General features: G+C 36.7%; 1 protein-coding gene across 9 annotated transcripts in view; it reads left to right on the forward strand.

The window, feature by feature from the left end:
- KDM6A (lysine demethylase 6A) overlaps positions 1-23,060 on the forward strand; it is a 208,043-nt gene that overhangs the window by 44,746 nt on the left and 140,237 nt on the right. The window contains exon 1 of one of the 9 annotated variants that reach the window (XM_058712769.1): positions 2,587-2,820. The exons of the other annotated variants lie outside the window; for them this stretch is intronic. Within the exon in view, the coding sequence (XP_058568752.1) occupies positions 2,755-2,820 (66 nt within the window). The 5' untranslated portion in view covers positions 2,587-2,754. Of the gene's footprint in view, positions 1-2,586; positions 2,821-23,060 lie in introns of those variants that run through there. 9 annotated transcript variants of the gene reach the window in all.

Consider the following 23,060-nt stretch of genomic DNA (forward strand, 5'->3'; position numbering starts at 1 on the left):
CTTGTTGAATTCCCTTTATCTATGTTCCCCCTTTCTTAGTTTCCTCATTTTTGTCCTCTAAGTCTGAAGAAGAAAATGAAACATACCTTCAGACTAACCCCCAGATAACTATTGACATTAAAATAAAAAGGTAGTGTATGCATATGTGTAGACAATGCAAATAGTGAGGAAAGCAATAATGTAAAACAAACTAAAAGCTTTCCCCTGTCCCTCTACTGTTACCAGTTTCTATTTATCTTTGTCCTGGTGCTTCTGTACATGTTTGTGGTTGTATTTGCTTTTTCAAAAATGTATGCAGTGTTCAATAACTTGCCTTTTAAAATGGCTTCAGAGGCTTTGTCAGTATCAAAAATATATTACTGTTTCATTCTTTTCAGCCATTCTAGAATGCTTAACTAGAGTGGAGGTGCTGGAATTATTTAATCAGTCCACTGATTGTTGGATTGTTCTATGGTTGGATATTTGTTTCCAGTTTTTTCTTAATTTTTTTTTTTTGGTGGGGGGTGGGTGGAAATACCAAATCAGAAAAGCTGAAAGGATAGTGCAATCAGTATCTGTAATTTCCTTCACTTAGATTCACCAGTTGTTAACATTTTGCCACATTTGTGTGTGTGCTATTTTTCTTCATGTTTTACTGAATCACTTGAAAGTTACCTGAATACTCCAGCATGGATTTCCTAAGAACAAGTGCATTGCCCAAAATATCCACAGTATAGTTCTCACTTTTGGGAAATTTAATGTTCATAATACTGTTATTTAATTAATATATAGCCTATATTAAAATTTTCTCATTTTTCCCGTAGTGTCCCATAGTTGATATTTTTAAAATCCAGATCGCGTTTTGTATTATGTGTCTTGTCGCTTTAATCTCCTTTATAGTTCCCCATTCTTTTTTAAAAGTCTGTTTCTTTGCATGTCTCATAAATTTTTGTTGAGAATTGTACATTTTCAGTAATAACATTGTAGCAACTCTGGATTCTGACCCCTGTCAACCTCCAAGATCAGTTGCTGTTTATTTGTTTAGTGACTTGCCTAGATTAATTCTATGATCTCTTTTGTCTGTAGTGTATGACCACTGAGGTCTGTGCTCACTTGTTCTTTTCCTTAGTTTTTGGTTTTATTTTTTTAAGTTTGGCTTCCTAGAAGTCACCTCTGGGTCAAGTATAGTTTAATGATCACCAGTGATAAATGAGAAGTTGTGTTTAAACACCTTGGTCCAATAAGGTATCCTTTACTTGAAATGTCTGTGTGTCTGTTGGGACCACATTCAGAGATCAGATTTCAAGTTCATACCCTCTGCTTGAACGAAGGTCTGGGTGGACAGCTAGAGATCTCTCTTCTCTCTCCTGAATGTCTGTACAGCTTTCCAAATTCCCAGGAATATGTGGGAGCTTATCAAGGTCTACTATGGCTGTCTCATTCCTCAGGTCACCCAGTAAAATTTCTGGCTGATTTTATGATTGCCCCTACCAGTATTGCACCTTCAGCTTCAGACAGCTGTGATGTTGGCTTTCCTCCCCTCAGTTGTTCAGCATTGAGATGGCTATTGTTTTATGCATGCAGTTTCGACTCAGGCCAGCTCCCTTTGTCATTTGAGCAGCTATTTTCACAGCTTTCTCTGACTGCCCTGGTAGAATTACTATCCCAAGGACCTTGATGGGCCAGGATCTTTTGAGTACCCAGGTGAATACTGCAGAATCCCACTGTTTTTCTTGTAGTTTATTGGTTTTTCTTGAATAATACTTTAAGTTTGTTGTATGTCATTTTCCAGAGCCCTGAAATGGTTCTTTAGTGTTATTTATTTAATTTAGAAATTACGATGTAGTCAGATGGACTTTTTTCTTTTGGTTTACTGTTCTATAAATTTTTAAGACATGTGTTGATTGGTGTAACCCCTACCACCCTTGGGAATACAGAGTTTATGCTATTCCTTTGTGATGACACCCTTCCCCAACCCATAATCCCTGGCAACTGCTAATTACTTTCCATGACTATAGTTTTGTCATTTTGAGAATGTCATATACATGGAACCATACAATATATAACCTCTTGAGACTAACTTTTTACTCAGCATAATGTCCTTGAAATTCATCCAAGTTCTTACGTGTATTGATAGTTCACCTTTTTTGTGCGGCGTGGTGTTCCACTGCATGCATATACGACAGTTTATCCATTTACCTGTTGAAGAACACTTGGGTTGTTTCCAACTTTTTGGCAATTATGGGTAGAGCTGCTATAAACATTCACGTACAAGTTTTTGAGGGAACGTGGGTCTTCATTTCTCCCGGATAAATACTCGAGAATGGTATGGTTGGATCAGATGGTTAAGCATGTGTTTAAATTTAATTGTGAGCTTATTTTTCAAGAGAGGCAATACCATTTTTTGGCGCTGGTGGGGCTGTATACGTAGAACATTTATTTTGTACTGTCTTTAACCTGGCCATGCTCTCAAACCACCCCTTTTTTCCTTTTTTTTTTTTTCTTTCTTCTTTAAGCATTTATTTTCAGATATTTTCTTAGCTGAGACACAGTTTTTTGTTTTGTTTTTCCATTTTGAGTTTTGGTTCTCTGCTTTATAACCAGATGACACATAAAAAATTCATCTTATCCAGTGATCCCACTTCTAGGTATATATCCAAAAGAATTGGAAGAGATATTTGCACACTCATGTTTATTGCAACATTATTCACAGGTAAAAGGTGGAAGTAACCCAAATGTCCATCAGTGGATGAATTGATAAAGAAGATACAGTATATGCTCACAGTGGAATATCACACAGCCTTAAAGAAGAAGAAAATCCTGTCACATGCTACAGCATGGGTAAACCTTGAAGGCCTTAGGCTAAATGGAATAAGCTGATCACAAAAGGACAAATACCATAGGATTCCACTCATATGAAGTATCTGAACTAGGCAAAATAACAGAAACAGAAAGTAGAAAGGTGGTTGCCAGAGGTGGGATGGGGGAAGGGGAGTGGTAAGCGTTTAGAATTTCAGCACAACTACGTGAATATACAGTACTTAACACTACACTTACAAAAGGCTAAGATTGCAAATTTAATGTTATGTGTTTTTTTTTAACCACATTAAAGTATTAAAAAATTATAAAAAAGATACAATGCAAGTGTCTACAAAAATCCTATTAAGATTGGTTTTATTTGGTGTTCTTTTAGTTGGGGGGATGTCTTTTTTTTTTTTTTTTTAAGTTTATTTATTTGTTTTTGAGAGAGCACGTGCAAGCTTGTACATGAGCAGGGGAAGCACAGAGGTGGGGGGAGAGAATCCCAAGCAGGCTCCTCTCAGTGAGGATCCCAGCTCCGGTGTCCATCTCACGACTGCAAGATTATGACCTGAGCCGATATCTAGAGTCGGGCTTAACCGCTTAACTGGCTAAGCCACCCAGGTGCCCCTGGACAGGAGGTCTTAAAAACTTTTTCCCACAGTGACTTCATGTCACCTAGTTTTCTCTTCTTAGCTATCAAACTCCTAAAGCTAGCGTTGGGTTGAAGAAAAGGAATCCAAGCACAGGAGATGAAGATAGTTATTAATCTTCTCTTGAATCAGAATCCACTTGTTAGGTCTGTTCTTTTCCCAGGTATGAGAGTTTCAATCCCATCAAATACCCAGTAGGTTGTATAAAACAGAATAGAGAACAAGCTACCTTTGTGTTAAGACAGGAATTTATCCAGTATTACTGTTTTGCTTTAATACCTGGGAGCCAAGAAATGGATGCTCCCAGGCAGAGCAAGAAATGGATGCTGATTTGTCTCAAAATGAGAAGTTTGCCTGTATATTCTGATGGTAGCTTTTAGATCATTGCTGTTTTAGACTAGTGGTCCTTCTTGCTCTAGGTAGCCTTATGCTGTTGCTACTTATATCCTATGACATTTACATGTCAGGCTCCTTTTATTTTACTTATATCTCACTTCACCTTTCAGCGACATTCATCACAGTAGACTGGTTTCTTCTTTCAGTTTCTTTGACACACCAAGGGTTTCCTGATTTTCCTCTTACTTAACTGGCTTTTTTTTTTTTTTTTTAAACCTACTTACTTCGTTTAGTCCCATAGCTCCCCCGCCCTCCAATGTTCACTTGTATTTTTTAAGCCCCTTGTTTGCATATCTTACCCATGTATTGCTTTTCTTTTCTTTTTTTTTTCAGTTAAGAAAATACAGGTACACAGTTAAAAAAATTAAAACAAACAACAAGTGGTTCTATAAGAAGTATAGTGGAAAACAGCAGTCCTTCACTGTCCTGTGAGATACCACCTTCAAAACTTCACTGTTACTTTTGGGGATTTACTTGCATCTTTATAAATAATATGCTTATAATGCTGTTTTTGTCATTCCCTCACCCTTTCCCCCATTTACATTCTGTTGGCTTTCTAGTATGGAGGATAAAGTTGTATTGTTTTAATCATCTTTTTCTTTTTCTCTGTCCTTCCAGTATAACAGCTTTGGGTTAAATTAATAAAACAACTTTTACCTTATTGTTAAGCCAAGAAGTATATTATGATGTATATTTACTTAAAAGTGTTTTCCTAATGCTGATTGCTTTTAATTGTTTTTAAGTTTTAATAACTTTTATTGTTTGCCATGGGTTCCTGTCATTAATTCTTGCCAAACAACTATCAGTTGCTTCTGAATACTTTTTCCTGTTTTTCAGATACATTGTCTGATTATCAGTCTGGATAATTTCCTCATAAATCATTCCTGGTGCCCTCTTCTCTCCTCCTGTATCATTTGGCCTTTTATCATCTTTGGAAGAAGCAAGTCTTCACCTTTGTGTTGCAGCTCTGTTTCTTAGATGCCTTGTTTCTCTTTGTTCTTCTGCTTCTTGATTGAGAGTTTATCTGCTATAGAAGATCACGCGATGTTGGAAATAATTTTTCACCAATTTTGATACCAGTTTCTTTGCCTTTTAGCTTTCTGTGTTTGGGATGAGCCATTTTTTGTGTAATTGGGTTTTTTTTTTTTTTTTTTTTTTTAAATATTCCATTCTTCCTCCCACAACTTTCAGGATTGTATCTTTACCTGGTATTCTGAAAAATCATGGTAATGGCCTTTAGTCTGTCTGAAAAATTATATCCCTCAGGTCTGAGAAATGCATGTTGGCTCAAACTTTTCATTATTTGATGTTACCTTCATAGGAAAAAGTCAGTTTCTTCTCATTCTTACATGTGTCAGTTTGGTGAAATGACTAGTAGATAGCCTAAGCCAGTTATGGGAAATCTGATGATTTAGAGTGACAACCCTGGCGTGTAACCTGGGGATAGATACACGAATGAGAGTTAATCCTGGCCAGAGAGAGAAGTGATCAGAGGCATATATGTGGGGAGGGGCGGAGGGAGGAGTGGTGACTTAGAGCATCTGATTTTGTGTATGACAGAATTCTAGAACAGAGTAGGTCCTATACAGATAAGTTAGGAAAAAGAATTATTTTGTCATAGTAGACCTTATAAACCAAATATTGAGGAGAAAATTATTCATGATACTTGTTACAGATGATAAGGCAGGCTTTATTTAAGGGAGGCTTTTGCAAAAGGTATAGGGACCACTGCAGTGGGGTCATGAATTGGGAGAGAGAGATTGGGTTCGACTCTGAATATAGTATGGGGAAATGAATTATACCCAGGGAGCAGGGAGAGAGTACGTTGCCCAAGTCAGGCTAGAGTGATCAGACATCACCTGTGGGGTGGCAGGATGGTGGGGGCGGGGGGGGGGGGGGTGGGGATTCTGGCCAAACGAGTTTAGCAGGATTCTTGCTAATATTGGACAATGCAGAGAGAAACACAGAAGTCCAAAATGTTGAGGCCTGGTTGAAAATGCCCTCAGAGCAACCTGAGTTGAGTCTGCCTAAGGAGAGAATCTTTGTCACAATGCACGGAGATAAGAAAAAGTGATCTGTCTAGGGAACTGTTGGGAGGAAGCAAGGATTTGGTAAGGATGGTTGGTGACACTGCATCGTGCAAGGCCTTGCACTGTCTGTGATTCCTGTATAGGCAACTAGTTCTCCATCTTTTCCCCTCCATGATAATGTACCTAATACTTGGCCTTTTCTGGGACTGTGCACAATCCTGGAAAGCCAGCTCTTTCACTTAATAAAACATAATGGCATGCAAAGAGGATGATGTTACGTATCGAATATCATATGCACACACGTCCTATTCTAAGTGACTTGTGGTACAGCATTTAAAACCTCTTCATAAAGAATCCAACACTTCTCTAGTAAAGCTTAGGGAGAGGGCAGAAGGAGCATATATATAAAACATCAGGAATGAGAAAGGGATATAACCGTAATTAAAAACTATATGAGTATATGAGGTACAGCCAAACAGTAATTAACTTTAAAATCTTAGTGAAACAGGTGGTTTGTGACAAAGATGCAAATCATGAACTACGATTCATAAAGTTCACAGTGGTGGTAGATAGAAGTTTTCCAAAATTCGGATTTTTGCTTGGTATCTTAAACTGTGGTATTAACTCATTTAATCCTTGCAGTAATCCTATGAGGTAGTTGCTATAAAATATCCATGTTTTACAGAGCACAGGGAGATGAAGTGTCTTACCCAAGGCCACACAAAACAAAGCTAAAATTCAAAACCTACCTAGCCAAGGTTCCAGAGCCCACACTTTTATCCACTGCACTTAACTCTGGCATTAAAAAGGGTAAACTGTTTGGATACTTTGGTGTTAGAAATACCATTAGTAGCTGCAGTGCCCACTGGGGAGCCTTAGGCTCAAAAGTCATTCAGACAAGTAAGACCTGATTAAGTCACACTTGATGTCAGATTGACATAGAAGGATATTGGACAGGAAACGGCATGCCAGCAGAGCAGTGACAGGCATTCCTCTTCCATGAGAATCCTTGCAGTTTTGTGTAGGGGTTAGTTTTTGCTTCACGAAGTGACAGCTCAGGTAGGAGAATGAGACTCACATAAGTGGGCACAGAACTACTTTGTCATACTAGTTTCTTGCGGTTGCTGTGACAAATTGCCACAAACTGGGTGGTTTAGAACAACCGAAATTTATTCTCACAGTTCTACAGGCCAGGAGCCTGAAATCAAGGGCGACAGGACTGCAGGGCAGTATTCTCTGGAAGCTCTAGCGAAGAATCACTTCTTTGCTTCTTTTCAGCTTCTGGTGGCTGGTCTTCACATCTCTGTCCCCTCTGTGTGTCTCTCTGAAAACCTTTACTCCTGCCTCTCTTACAAAAGGATACATGTGATTGCATTTAGGGTCCACCCAGATAATCCAGGAGCAGCACCTCCTCTCAAGACCCTTAACTTGATCACATATTTTGCCATATAAGGTCATCTTTTGTTCATCCTACCGCATCTGGTTGGAACACACATACCTATCCCAAATAGGAACCAATATCTTTGTAACTTTTATGGGCAGCATACTCTCCCTGCCTTTTCAATAGGGACATGTCCAGCTAAGAGTCCCTATACTGAAGAAATCTCAAAGCTATGGCATCCTTCTCTTTTTGCAGTTCTTTCACTTTAGATTTATTTCATCACTAGGATATTTACCATAATTGTGTTGTTGCTAATACATACATCTGACATTTCACCTTTATCAAAGGTTTTAGAAGTAAAAGAACTAGTTAACCCAAGGTCTGATTTGTCCATAAAAGAGAATGGGTTTTGTGGACCTACTCATAGTGACATATTATTTAGAATATGTCACAAATGATTACTATATATTGTTTTTTTTTGTAACCTTTCATGATTTGTTGATACTCTGATAGGCTTTGGGAGCAGCAGTGAGTTGATGATGGTACACAGGGTTCTTTTTCTTTCTTTCCAAAGATGAGGGTGTGTCACTGAGGATTTGTTTCAGGTTTTATAGATACTGAAAAGATACCGTAACCTTTGAATAGTAGCAAAAAATGTTTTTAAGGATTGGAGAAACAAAGTAGTAACATGATGGTTTGGGGCCGTTAGGCAAGCATGAAGGAAGGAACAGGAGAGTAATACCAGTTATTCCAATGTCAAGAGACAGTATTCTACAGTGCCAAAAAATTACATTCATTAATACCATCACCAATCTCATCGGAAAAACCTTTAAATTTTGGGAAGCTGTCAAGCTCACAGTGGAGGTAGATATAAGTTTTCTAACTTTGTGATTTCTGCTTGACATCTCAAGTTTGATCATTGGCATCAGATTACTGCTACTTGCTTTTCTTGAAATGACAGGCTCATTTCATTCGTTTTCAAGAAAATGTCTTCCAAGTACCTAAGTTTGAGTAAGCATAGTTTGTTAGTCATTCTTCTCCTTTTTTTGTTTGTTTATTTGTTTTGAGAGAGAGAGAGAGAGAGAGAGAGAGAGAGAGAGAGAGAGAAAGAACGAGCAAGTGAGTTGGGAGGGGCAGAGAGAGAGGAGAGAGAGAATCCCAAGCAGGTTCCACTGTCAGTGCAGAGCCTGACTTGGGGCTGGATCCCAAGAACTGTGAGATCATGACCTGAGCCGAAATCAGGACTCTGACCCTTAACTAACTGAGCCACCCAGGCGCCCCGTTAGTCATTCTTTTGAATAAAAATGGTGTTGCGTGAAAAGAGACTAGTTCTGTTTACAACTGAAAACCTCACGTATGCTTTCCCTCAATACAACCATTGCACCTCCGTATGGAGCAGAAATGCTTTAAATGAAGTTCCCATGTTGCCACACATGTTATTAAAACTGTGTACTAAAGGGTTGACATTTAATAAAATGATTTTTACTGTTTAATCAAGGATATTCTTTAAAATTTTAAAAATGTTTATTCTTGAGAGAGGGAGAAAGACAGAGACAGAGAGCATGAGCAGGGGAGGGGCAGAGAGGGAGACACAGAATCTGAAGCAGGCTCCAGGCTCTGAGCTGTCATTAGAGCCTGATGCAGAGCTCGAACCCACGAACCGTGAGACCATGACCTGAGCTGATCATGACGCTCAACCGACTGAGCCACCCAGGCGCCCCACATCAAGGATATTCTTAAGTGAAACTGACATTAACAAGAAAAAAACTATACGTGCTTGGTAGTCAAGATAATGACGATGTCTGGTTCAGTTTGGTGCCTCTGGCTTAACTCCTGCTAAGTTGCCAGCAGTTTTACTAACCATTAATTTTGCATCATCAGTATAAATGTCAGCAGAGTTAAAAAGCGAAATAACATCTTAGTATTAACAATGAAAATAACTTTGACTCAGCAGACCTCCGGAAAGGGTTTAGGAGACATCCATTTGTCTGTGAACCACTTTGAAAACAGCTGCTTTAGGGGATTATGGCATGTATTTTTTATTTATTAAAGTCTGAGTGGTATATTTTCCCTTTTCTTGGGCAATGCAAGATTCATAGAAACTTTACCCTTCACCCCTCCTTTATTCTATCATTGTTGTACATATTAATTCTGTATATGTTTTAAACATAAAATATTACTGTTGAAGTTGTCACCCACATGTTTAAGATTTTGTTTGCTTGTCATTTCTTCCTGCATCCTTTACCTTTCTTTTGAGATTATTTTCTTTTTTTTATGTGGGCTGGCTGTATTCATAGATGTGAATATGTCTTTATTTTGCCTCATGAAGTGTGTATTGAGGTTTTGTTATTGTTGTTTTGCATATGGGCTTTCAGTTTTTCCACCACCATTTGTTGAAGACAGTCCTTTCTCTGTTGAATTGCCTTTGCACCTTGTCCAAAAACAGTTGACTGTATTGGCATGGTTCTGTTTCTCGATTGTCTGTTTTGTTCCACTCATCTATATGTTTCTCCTTTCCTCAATACCACACCGTCTTGACTAGTGGTCAAGCTACAGCTTATTATATTGTCTTGAAATCAGATAATAGGAATCCTCTGACTTTGTTCTTTTTCAAAATTGTTTTTTGAAATTCTAGTTCCTTTTTTTGCACATCACCTTTATTTTTTTAAAGCTAATTTCCTATATCAAAATTTTTATTTTTTATTTTTAAAATATAATTTTTTGTCAAATTGGCTAACATACAGTGTGTAAAGTGTGCTCTTGGTTTTTGGGCTAGACTCCCGTGGTTCATCACTTACATACAACACTCTGTGCTCATCCCAGTAAGTGCCCTCCTCAATGCCCGTCACCCATTTCCCCCTCTGCACATAACCTTTAGATCACTTTGTCAATATGTGCAAAGGAGCATGCTGAGATTTTGATTGGGACTGCATTGAATCTATATAAATGAGGGAGAATTGATATTAATAACATTTCCTATTTTGTGAACATGGTATATTTCTCTGATTGTTTTGGTGTTCTTTGGTTTCTTTCATCAGTGTTTTGTTGTTTTCCACACACAAGTCATATACATTTTTGTTAGATTTATACCTAAGTACTTCATTTTTGGGGAGTAATATAAGTGGTATTAAAAAATTTTTTTTCAATGTTTATGTATTTTTGAGAGAGAGAGAGAGAGCGCGCGCACGAGCATGAGCATGAGCGGGGGAGGGGCATTGAGAGAGAGGGAGACACAGAATCTGAAGCAGGCTCCAGGCTCTGAGCTGTCAGCACAGAGCCCGACGCGGGGCTCGAACCCACAAATCATGAAATCATGACCTGAGCTGAAGTCGGACGCTCAACTGACTGAGCCACTCAGTCACCCCTATAAGTGGTATTTTTTAAACTTTCAAATTCCAATTATTCATTGCTCATGTATAGGAATACAATTGACATTATAGCTTGATTATTATACTTATCAGTTCTAGTAATTTCTGTAATTTTAACTGCAACTTGTCACAGTCTACCTTCAAATATATTTTCCTTATGTCATGCATAGTATGGACTTTAACAAGAATGTACTTCCATCTCACCCATTCTTGTCTTTTGAATAATTGTCATACATTTTCATTCTATATATGTTACAAACCCTAAAACACGTTGTTACTGTTTTTTACTTTTATATAGCCTCTCTTAAAAATTAAACTTCGAGGGTGCCCATGGATGGCTCAGTTGGTTAAGTGGCGGACTCTTGCTTTAGGCTCAGGTCATGATCTCATGGTTCCTGGGATTGAGCCCCGCTTTGGGCTCTGTGCTCACAGCACGGAACCTGCTTGGGATTCTCTCTCTCCCTCTCTTTCTGCTCCTCCCCTGTTCGCACGTGTGCATGAGCTCTCTCTCAAAATGAATAAATAAAATTTAAAAATAAAATAAACTTCAAGGTAAAATTTACATATATTCTATTCCTATTTTTAGGTGTTTGGTGATTTTTGACAAATGTATACACTATGTGGTCTTTTGAAGATTGGCTTCTTTTACTCAGTATAATAGTACCTTTGAGATTCATTCATGCTATATCAATAGTTTTATTCCTTTATATTGATAAGTAGAATTCCACTGTATAGGTGTACCACAGTTTATCCATTTACCTGTTGAAGGATATTTGAATTGTTTCCAGTTTTAATTGATTATGAATAATGCTGCTATATAAACGGTAGTTTTTGGTATGTATGTATATAGGTTTTGGTATGAACATAAGTTTTCACTTCTTTAGGGCAGATACTTAGGAGTGAGATTGCTGGGTCATGTGATAGATGTATGTTTAACTTTGTACTTACTTGTCAAATTGTCTCCTAAAGTGGCTGTACCATTTTGCATTCTCACTAGCAATGTGTGAGAGTTCCAGTTCTGCATCTTCGTTAACACTTGGTATTGTCACATTAAAAAAAAATTCATGAACCTTGAGGGCACTGTGCTAATGAATTAGGTCAAAAAGAGAAAAGGCAAGTACTATATGATCTCACCGTAACTGTGTGTGGAATCTAAAAAAGTAGAACCCATAGAAGGAGAGAGTAGATTGGTGTTTGCCAGGGGAGATGTTGGTCAAAAGGTAAAAACTTCAGTTGTAAGATGGGTAAGTTGGGGGGGAATCTAATGTATAGCCTGGTGATTTTAGTTAACAGTACTGTATTGTATTCTTGAGAGCTGGCTGCTGAGTGAGTAGATCTTAAGTGTTCTCACTACACATATAACCATATGAGGTGATGGATTTGCCAGCTGACCTTATTGTGATAATCATTTCGCAATGTAGACGTATATCAAATCATCACATTGTAAACCTTACACTTAACATGATGTTTATATGTCAGTGATATCTCAGTAAAGTGAGAAAAATTTTTTAGCCATTCAGTTACGTATGTAATGGCATCTCATGGTTTTGATTGATTTCTGTAGCTTTATAATAGGCCTTAAAATTGGGTCATAGGAGTCCTTCAGCGTCATTCTTTTCCAAAATTATTTTGACTATTCTAGTTTCTTTGTTTTTACATTTAGATTTTATGATCACTTCATCTGTATCTACGGACAAATCCTGATGGGATTTTGTTCGGGATTGCATTAAATCTATAAATTAGTTTAGGGAGAGTTATTTTAATGCTATTGAATCTTCTAATTCATGAACATAGGATTTCTGCACTTATTTGGGTCTTTGAATAAATCATCGCTGTTTTGTAGTTTTCAGCATACGGATTCTGCTACACATATTTTGTTAGAATTATATGTACATATTTCATATTTTTGGAGCTACTATAAATGGCATTTAAAAATTTTGTTTCCAATTCATTGTTAGGGCATAAAAATGCAATTTATTTTTTGTATATTGAACTTGTATCTTGCGACTTTGTTAAACTTGCTTATTAGTGATAGGAGGCCCCCCACCTTGATTTTTGGAGGGGGGGGTCAGTTGTGTTTTAAGGAGATATTAAAAAAATAAGAAAAATGTCTTTTGTAATTGTCCATGCAGTTACCATTTCTGATGGTCTTTATTCTGTGTTCATCAAGATTTTCATCTGGTATAACTTTCCTACTGCCTGAGAATTTTTTTTTTTTTTTAACATTTCTTAGACTGTAGGTCTGCTAGTGTTAAATTCTTTCAACTTTTGCATATCTAGAGAAGTGTACTTTTACCTTTTTTTTACAAGATGGTTTTGCTGAGTATAGAATTGTAAGTTGGCAAATTTATTTTCCTTTCCTTTCAGTAACTGTAAAGTTCTGTTTTATTCTAGCTTGCATTGATTCAGGCAAGAAAATTTTCTATGCTTGTGTTGCAGCCTGAAAAGTCTTTCTAGGCAGTAGGCTTGAGGTAGTTTTAGGGCTTACATACTTTTTTTTCCTACCCTCAAAGATTACGGTTATGCATTCTCCAGTATCCAACGTCTGAAAACATTTGTTACACACATTTTCTCTTGTTTTTAAGTTATTTCATTCAGGAGTAAATTTGGTCCATTTCACTTCATCTTGCCTGCAAGCAGAAGTCCAAAGACTTAAGAATTTTAAACATCAAAATTCCTCATAGAGTGGAAGATTAAAATGTCAGTAAACACGTCATTCCAGCAGTTCGGATGTATGTCTTACATAGAGAAACTAGATTTAAGGTTTTTCCTAAGACTAATGGGTTCATACTTTATTTCACTGATTTCAAATAGAAATTTATTTATTTTTATCTATTTTTAAGTTTTTAATGTTTATTTATTTTTATTTTTGAGAGAGGGTGCGTGCTCAAGCACGTGAGCAGGGGCAGGGCAGAGAGAGAGGGAGACACAGAATCTGAAGCAGACTCTACGCTCCAAGCTGTCAGCACAGAGCTCAGCGTGGGCTTGAACCCACGAACCATGAGATCGTGACCCGAGCTGAAGTCGGACGTTTAACCGACTGAGCCACCCAGAAATAGAAACTTAAGTATGAGCTTACTAGAGATGTAAACTAAGTTGAAATGGTGTTTTGGATGGTCACTTTTCATATTTTACATAAAAACATTTTAAATGAGTATTTAGTGTTAAGGCATTTTTCTTTTAATTCCAGATTCCTGGTACAGTGTGCTTTAAGGACTGATTGTTCAGATGAACTTTTTCAGATTAGTGGAGCAAATTTTTAGAAGAGCTGCTAATAATAGGAGATATTGAATATGCTTGATACTTTTATTACTTTTATTCTTTCAATTTCTGAGTTAAAAACTTTTCAAGTCATACTGGAAAAATTTGTTATGATAGGCTGGGGTAGGGTTACCTTTTAGTAGTTTCTTAGACACGAACCCTTGTGAAATATCTAAGGAGTGGGTCATGCAACTGTTTGTTCCCTGATCTTTATTAATCAACAATTTGTGTTTTGCTGTGTTGCTCATTCTTAACAGTTTGTAGATCACAGTGGCAGACCAAATTTTCCTCAGTAGTCTTTTGAGTGTTACTGATTCTTAGGAGTTTTATATATTCTGAATGTGGATGCTTTCTCACCATATGTGTTGAAAAGTGTTATTTTCCCAGTTTGTGACTTGCCTTTATACTTGTATGCGTGCGTGCGTGTGTATGTTATAAACTAAAGTCCCAAACGTTGATGTCATTGAATTAATCTTATCAACCTTTTTTTTCATGACTAGCATTTTTTTTTTTTTTTTGTCTATGTTTAAAGCATTCCTAGCCTATGCTGAAAATCAAAGTCATTTTGCTGTTTTCTTATAGGTTTAGGTAGCTTTGCCTCTTACATTTAGGTCTTTAACTCGTGGGATAGGTTTTTGTATGTGTGGATATAGAAGTCTAATGTCTTTTTTTTTTTTCCTTCCTTCTTACAAATAGTCTTTTGACTCACCATCATTTTTTGATTAGGTTATTATTTGCCTGTTTTGTTAGAAGTTTGCATATATATGAAGGTGTGTTTCTGAGCTCTTTAGTCTGTTGCTAAATACTTGTATTTATGTGTCAGTTCTCTTTATTTCTGTATTGTTATTGTAATTCATGATACCTGGTACAGTGCCAACTTTCTTTTGGTTATATTTGTGTAGTGTTTCTTTCTCTGTCTTTTTTCTCTAAATCTTTTTTATATTATATTTTAGATGTGTTAATAAATTGCATAAATCTGTAATAAAAAGTGTTGACAATCTTTTTAAAAAAATGTTTATTTTTGAGAGAGAGCACACGTGTACGTGGCGAGGGCAGGGTGGGCGAGGATCTGAAGCAGACTCTGTGCTGACAGCAGCGAGCCCGATGTGCGGTTCAAACTCACAAACTGAGAGATCATGACCTGAACCAAGGTTGGATGCTTAACCATCTGATCATCCAGGCATCCTGCTAACAATCTTTTATTCTTAGCTAGCATATTTATTCTATTTTCATTTTGTTGTGATTAATATATTGCATTAAGCAATATTCATTTAATAGATCCACATATTGATCACCTTTTTTTTTTTTTTTTTTTTTTTTTTTTTTTGCTCTGCTCTTTTTCTCTTTCCATGTTTAGTGACGTTTTGAATATAAAGAATTTACTTCAGAGCTGTAGAAATTCTTTTTAGGCCAGGGATGTCACAGTAGTGTGTTTGATTTGGGCCTATACTTTGGATTGCTGTTAGTTGAGGACTGCATATAGTTAAATTCTTGCTTGAAGATTTTATCTTCTACCCAGGTCGAATGAATTTGGGGTTTTGGTTACAAATACTCGAGGTTTTCCTCTCCAATCATTGCCATTATGGAATGGATAGTTTTCCTCATCTTTCAATGCCAGTTTTAAAAGAAAATTTTAAAAATTGTATTATTATCCTATTTTAGTTTACACTTAGGTTGAAGGTGTAGCCCATTGAGGTCTCAGTGTTATGGGGAGAGTGTCTTATTTGACTCCTCTTCTTGGGTGGTCCCCAGCTTTGTGTTCTGCCCCCTGAATGAGGCCTCTAAACCCAGCACTCAGGTTCACACACACTTTCAGATGTCCTCAGTGCAAAAAATTGTTTCAGCACTCTCTCTACCCCCCTCCCCCAAGTTCTCATCCCCCTTACCCCTCAAGCCCATTCTTCCTAATTAATTTTCTTACTAGGGAAATTTCACATTAAGAACCTTGTCTTACTCCCACTGCCACAGTTGGTTGTCTTGACATTTTTAGTTTTCTGCAGAGTGGTTGTCCAGGTTGCTTGAAACCCCAACCCTTTTCATTTTATGACCTGTATGGAAAAATAGTTTGTACTCACTCATGACCAGTAGAAACTATTGAAGGTGCTTAAGATGGGTGATGGTGCATAAACAGTGGCTCTGGCTGAGAGGTTCAGGCTGCCCTGGCACCTTGGCTGATTTTGCCTGGCAGCCCCAGAGGCTGAGGCTACCTCTCTTTCATTCAGCACTCCTGGTAATCTATTCCCAGTGCATGTGTTAGAAAGCATTCTATGTAGAATATAAATCACAGAAACAGAGCTGCATGTTAAGTTTTTTCGTTGATGAGAAAGGAAGGGAATTACAGATCCTGAATCATGCTGGGCCAGTACAAAATGACACAGGAAAGAAAAATGTAATTAGCTAGGTTCTTTCTTTACAATAGAAGAAAATATTGGTGACGGTTCATCAGGTCAGGGGCTGGGGATTTTCTAATTTTGAGCCTAACATACCTACTGTAAAGGAAGTGGTGGTTGGTTTTGAGAAAATAGGAACCTTTTACATCAATAACTTGGTAAAGAATTCAAAGGCAAATGCATACTGGGAAGGGATATTCTGCCACAACGTTGTATGTAAAAGTCTTTTACATATAAATAGCACCTGACAAATCATTTAGGAGAAACTGTTCATAATCCAGTAGAGAAATGTGCACAGTCTACGAACAAGTTAATAGTTCATGAAAGAAGTAATAAACTCAGTTAGTAAATATTTGGAAAAAAGTAATCAAAGAACTGAAAATGAGCATTGCTGGTGGAAGATTACATTGGTTCTGCTTTGCTGGTGGGATTATCAAAGCTAAATTGTGCTTTCTGTTTGACTGTGAGGAATTTATCCTAAAGAAATATAAATTGTCCAAATTATGTTCATTGGGTAATAATAGGAAGAACTTGGTTAACAACCAGATTCTCTTCAGTAGAAACAAATTGTGGTTTAGCTGTTCAGTAAAATGCTATGAGGTGTTAATTTTGATATATATCTATGTTTTGGTATGGTAAGCGGTTAATACTGAATTAAAGAAATAGTACAAATCTTTGTATGCAGTTTTATAAACTATTTGAATATATGCATAGAGAAAAGTCTCTAAGGGTATATTCAGACTGGTTAAAAAGCTTTTTTGTTTTTTTCTTAAAGTGCTGTCTTTGGGGAGGCGCCTTTACTGTGTTGCAGATTCTCTAGTTATAAGGATTGTTCATTTATTTAGTAAATAAATTGAAGTGCTTACTACCTATTAGACATTGTAGAATTAAGGGGCACATGGGTAGCTCAGTCAGTTAAGCGTCTGACTTCAGCTCAGGTCACGATCTTGAGGTTTGTGAGTTTAAGCCCTGCATCGGGCTCCTTGCGCTGACAGTGTGGAGCCTGCTTGGGATTCTCTGTCTGTCTGTGTGTCTGTGTCTCTCTCTCAAAATAAATAAACTTAAAAAAATTGTAGAATTCAAAGCAGATGATGTTCAGTGGAGCTTATGCTGATAAATGCGATGGCTCCTCCCCGCTCTTTCCTCCAATGGAATGTTTGGTCCTTTTTATGTGCATTTATTATTATTATTATTATTATTATTTTAGAAATGTGTATAAAACAAATGAATGCATACTTTACAACCACAGATATTAACTTGAACTGTATATATTATAGCAAGTATCCAGGTTATAGCAGGCATAATAGATACAGGTTTTGTTTTTTTTTTTTTTTGCCTTTATGCAAATTTGGTCTGCTTAATTTTGTTGTAGATGGCTTTTTTCCTTTTTTGTATATTTTTGGAAATCTTAAATAAATGTGTACAGCTGAAATGACAGGGATTGCATATAAGATTGCCTCTGTCTTCCTCTAGATAAATAATAGACCCTATGGAGTAGCAAGCAAATTAGGTAAAATATAAGCTATAATGCCTACTGTTTTATATGGGAAATCACAAGATTACTTTGGGCTTTTGTCATAGAAATCACTCTGCTGAAATTCTGTCTCCTATATTCCTTACCTTCAAATTTAAAATATACATCGTTTTAAAGATTATTCAAAACTTAATATACATACTTGATTTGAAGAAACTTTATAAATAACTTGACTATGCCCTGTCTACACGGTGTTACATTTAGCATGATATAGAAAAGAAATATTTGGAAAATAACATAGGCATTTTGACACAATAGCTTTTTTCAAATTTAATGCTGGCCCTGGGAGGGTATACGTCTGTACATGCGTGCTGATGTAGAGTTTATTCATTTGTTTGTCTGCATGCCATCAACGATAAAGGTTAAAACCTACTAACTCTGGAGAATTAGTAGTAATCCAGCAACTTGTTGACAGATCAGACAGGATAGCCTAGTGTGCTTTGTTGCAGCTGTATTTGGCCTTTTTTTTTTTTTTTTTTTTTGCCAAATATACTAGAAAGAGACAATAACAACACTAGATAAACTAAGGAGATATAATGCAGAAGATACAAAAAAGTAGGGCGAAGCCTTCATCTCGAAAATGTTATATGTGTTGCCTGAATTGGTGTATTATCCTTTTATATTTATAGGTAGGTATGTATATATATATATGAACAGTAGTGTTTTTCTGCCAAAGGTGGCTTTTGAATTTGGGGACTTGGTGTTTTTGTTCATTTGGATTGTGTCTTTTTTTTTTTTTTTTTTTTGAATTGTTGCATTTCATATGATTTAAAGTAAAGCAAAGTGAGAAAATCTGGTAAAGAACTGTGAGGCTAAGTCTTCCTGTGGCATGGTGGGAGCAGGAAGTGGCGATCTTACGCTTTTCTGCTTGGTGTAGAGGGAGCTAGTGTGTAGGAGTGTAAGAGGAAGAGCTGCTTATGGGGTACTTAATATTGGAAATGACTTTTAGGTCCTTAGGCATGGTCTGAGTTGAACACCTTACTGCTTACCCTGTACTGTAACCTCAGATACTGTTTGAATCCTACTTGGTAACTGTCACCTTGAGCACAGGATTTGCTTTCTTTGCGGCTCAGTTTTCCTATCAATGAAGTAGGGTCTCCCTATTTCATATAGACATTGTGAGGATTCAGTGAATAAATATTTGTAAAGTGCTTAGAATAATGCCTGGTACATATCAAGGCCTCTAATATTAGGTATTTGAGCAACTTACTAAGTTATCTAGTTTTGATTTCAGTAGTGTATTTCTGTAAGAATATTTTGTAATAGCAAAGCATTTTCAATAGTTTGTTTGAAAAGAATGGTATGTAGGGTGCCATGATAGCATCGTGCAGGATGCTTGCTTACTCTTTAGTATCCAGCACATCCACTGAATGAAGAGCAGTAGGTCCAGAGAGGCTGAGAAATCCAGGAGCAAGACTGAGGTGCTTAAATTTTGTTACACTGCCTTTATTGTGATGCAGAAGATGTATATTAGTTGAAAATTGGAGAGAGGGAGATAGGGTAGATTAACAAACATGTACGTTCTTGCATCTTCTCTAAATTGTTAAGTATGGGTAACAGTTAACTAGATTCCTTTTTCCTTTATCCTTTTTGTATGTATTAATGATTATTTCATTAGGTGGCTGGGATTTTTAAATTTATCTTCTTTTAAAAAAATTATTTTTTGGAGGGAGGGAGAGAGCGAGTGAACATGTATGTGAATAGCAGAGGTGCAGAGAGAGAATCTTAAGCAGACTCCATGCCCAGCGTGGAGCTCCACGCAGGGCTCAATCTCAGGACAATGAGATCATGACCTGAGCTGAAATCAAGAGTCGGACGCTCAACCAATTGAGCCACCCAGGTTCCTTGCCCCCCCCCCCCCCCCCCCCCCGCCTTTCTTTTAAAGGAAGGAAGAGGGCTGCATACTCATTTGTTAAATAAAATAATTCTCAGAGACAGTCATCAGTGTCAGGCTTCTTTGCAACTCCACTGTTCTAGAAATTTAGGCTTCTGCTTTCCTCTGCTCCATCCTCAGCTTTTGCTTCCGCCATCTAGGTGATTCCAGCGGGGGGGGGGGGGGGGGGTTGAAGGAGAGCATGTCCTTCCTGGTATGCCATTGGCCAGAACTTAACCTCAGACTGCACCCACAAGGATGGCTGGGGATCCCAGTATTTGTTCTGTAGAAACATATGTGTAATTAAATTAGGGGTTCTCTTAACAGAGAAAGAAGAGAAAGGATATCAGGGACACCTAGAATCTGAAGCAAGTTGCAGAAGAACAATGTGTATATATAAGTGGGGAAAAATCTATCAGCTTGCATCTGCACAAAATCACCTTGAATAAAGTAGGAAAGTTTTAATGTTTGTTGCTTCTGGGAACGGGAATTGTCTGGCTGGGATCAGGATTAGGAGACAGACTTTTTACTGTATACCCTTTAGAATTGGTGATATGTACATTTTAATTTTCAGCAACAGTAAACAGGTATGGAAGTCTGATATACCAGTTCAGGAATAGCTAGGTCATTAAGAATCAGTAATTCTTAAGATTATCATTTTAAGTGTGCAACGTTTCCCTCATTTAAAAAATGTGAGTTGAAATTTCAAAAAATGATTTCGATTCAGGTAGTTTCAACTCTTTAAGATTTGTAAGGTGTTTGAGAAGTAGCCAGGCAAAGGCATTGCTGAATGTTTGGAAAAGGGAAGAATTCTCGTTATTTTTGAGACATATTTCTGGGAACGATATCAGCTTTAACAGTGCAAACATTTTTAGGGCTTGAAGGGAACACGTCAGGATACTGTATTTATTTAGAAATTAATTATGGAAATTCAAGTAAAATAAACTAATCATGCAATTAATTCAGGAGAGATGCACTCACGTGTGTGTGTGTGGGGGGGGGGGTTTGTATTATATATAATATTATACTTTGTTTATATCATAGAAGCCCAAGGAATCTTTTTAAAAAATGCAGCTCTTGAATTGTTTCCAAAGTAAGAAGTCTCTTTTCTAACTTTCACTAAGATAGCTTAGTAATTTATGCTTTATTTCTTTGCATCGATATGAGCCAAAGATGGCACATTTAATTTTTGGCATATTTAAGTTTTCCTCTTTTCTGATTGAACTGGAGTAAACTTGCTTATAAGTTATACCCATTCATTGGTCTGATGTTTGGAGTACCCAAAGTGCAGTTAATCTTATTTCCTAACAGACAGCTTTCTGAATTTTTGAGTAAAGCTTTAGCATCCCTGATAGTTCTCTTCAGTTAAACTTCTGCACTGACAGCGTGGAGCCTGCTTGGGATTTTCTCTCTCTCCTCCTTTCTCTCCCTGCTCTCTCAAGATAAATAAATAAACTTTAAAAAACTTAAAAAAAATAATTTTCGTACAATAGTTCCTCCATTCTTCACCAAAATTGTACTCTCTATAAGTTACCACCCGTTAAAATGTGGCACTCAGAACTGGTGATAATGTTAGAGATCTGGTCAGAGTAGGTAGACTGTGGCGAGCTGATCATTGGTGTTGATTTGTATAATATGCTTTATTAATTAGGGTCATGAGTACTTTTTTACTAGCCGTATTTCATGGATGACATGTTGACCTGTAGTCTGCTTAAATCCCTTAATCTTTTTCAAGTACTCAGGTGGCTGCCAAGCCATCTTGTATATCTCTGGCTGGCTTTTAGGACTTATGTGCAAGACTGCATGCTTATCTTTATTATACTCAACCTGAAAGTTTTGGTTCATTTAAAATCATTGGGGTATTTAAATCTACATTAATTTTCTCTACAATTTGTATGTCCCAGCTACTTTAGCTAATCTTTTAAATTGGAAAAAAAAGTCATTTGTTTAAAAGTTGCCTATATTTAGCAATTCTAAAATATTAACAAGTGTCAGGGCGCCTGGGTAGCTCAGTGGGTTAAGCTTAAGTCCAACTTTTTCGGCTCAGGTCACGATCTCACAGTTTGTGGGTTCGAGTCCCGCATCAGGCTCTGCGCTGACAGCTCAGAGCCTGGACCCTGTTTCGGATTCTGTGTCTCCCTCTCTCTTTGCCCCTCTCCTGCTCGCTCTGTCTGTCTGTCTGTCTGTCTGTCTGTCTCTCTCTCAAAAATGTAAAATAAATAAATAAATAAATAAATAAATAAATAACAAGTGTTGTATTTTAGCTAGACCCTGACCAAGTTTATCATATAAGATTGTAGTTTTTAAGCAATTTTTAATGTTAACATTAAAAAAGTAAATTGGTTACAGGTCTGTGTTTAATGAGCTCTAAACTTCCAACTGTCAAGGTTTAGAAATAGAGGGCAGTAATAATCTCACTGTTCTGAGATAACTGATTTTTCAGATAATAAATATAAAGCAGATACTGAGCACAAATTATGTTGAACATTGTGGAAAATTATACTGTAATGGGAGGAAGATATTGACATTCTGTACTTAGCTGGGAGGTTTTTAGTTTACTCTTCTTTGATTCTAGTATTTAATGATTAACTTTATTCTCATTCTCACTGTTTTTTACAGTAGGTGATAAGGACTATAGATGTGTAAGCCACTAACTAGAAGAATCCATAGGATGTAAAAGATTTTTGTGAAAAGCATTGTTTATCCCCGGTGAACTCCATTATTTTTACAGGCTTTTCATTTATGAACATGAGAAATTTTACTTTCTTAATATTTAGCATATGGATTAAATATTCACTTGTTTCTAAGCTTTAAACATCATCCAGCTGTACACTATCCATTAGCCACATGTCTATTTAAAGAGAAATAAAAATTAAAATGATATAATTTAAAAATTCAGTTGTTGACTTCTAGCCATGGTTCAAGTGCTCAATAGCCACATGTGCCTAGTGGATAGTATATTGGGCAGGACAGATTATAGAACATTTTTATCATCGTAGAAAGTGCTCTATTGAATGGTGCTGATCTAGATGGAAATGATTTTCATTAAAATTTCTGACTATCCTCACATTAGAGGTAGGATGATTCCTAGAGGAAAGCATAATAATTTTTTAATGGTTTTTATAAGAATAGAAATGGTAGAGGTTAATTATGAAACAATCTAGGAAATAGAAGTAAAAAGAACAAATAAATAATGTTTCTGTATGACTTTGTATTTTTAACATTTGTTTTATAGTCTAGTCCTTTTTTCCCTGTGTACACTGTATGGGGATGATTTTACTTGCGTATACTTCAAGTAAAAACAGCAAGAATATAAAAGCAACTATTTTAACAGGCAATATTTTTGATTTATAGAAGTCTATCTAAACTTTGTTCTAAATCTAAACTATCTATATA

The sequence above is a fragment of the Neofelis nebulosa genome, chromosome X, assembly GCF_028018385.1.
Source record: "Neofelis nebulosa isolate mNeoNeb1 chromosome X, mNeoNeb1.pri, whole genome shotgun sequence".
Taxonomy (NCBI): Eukaryota; Metazoa; Chordata; class Mammalia; order Carnivora; family Felidae; genus Neofelis; species Neofelis nebulosa.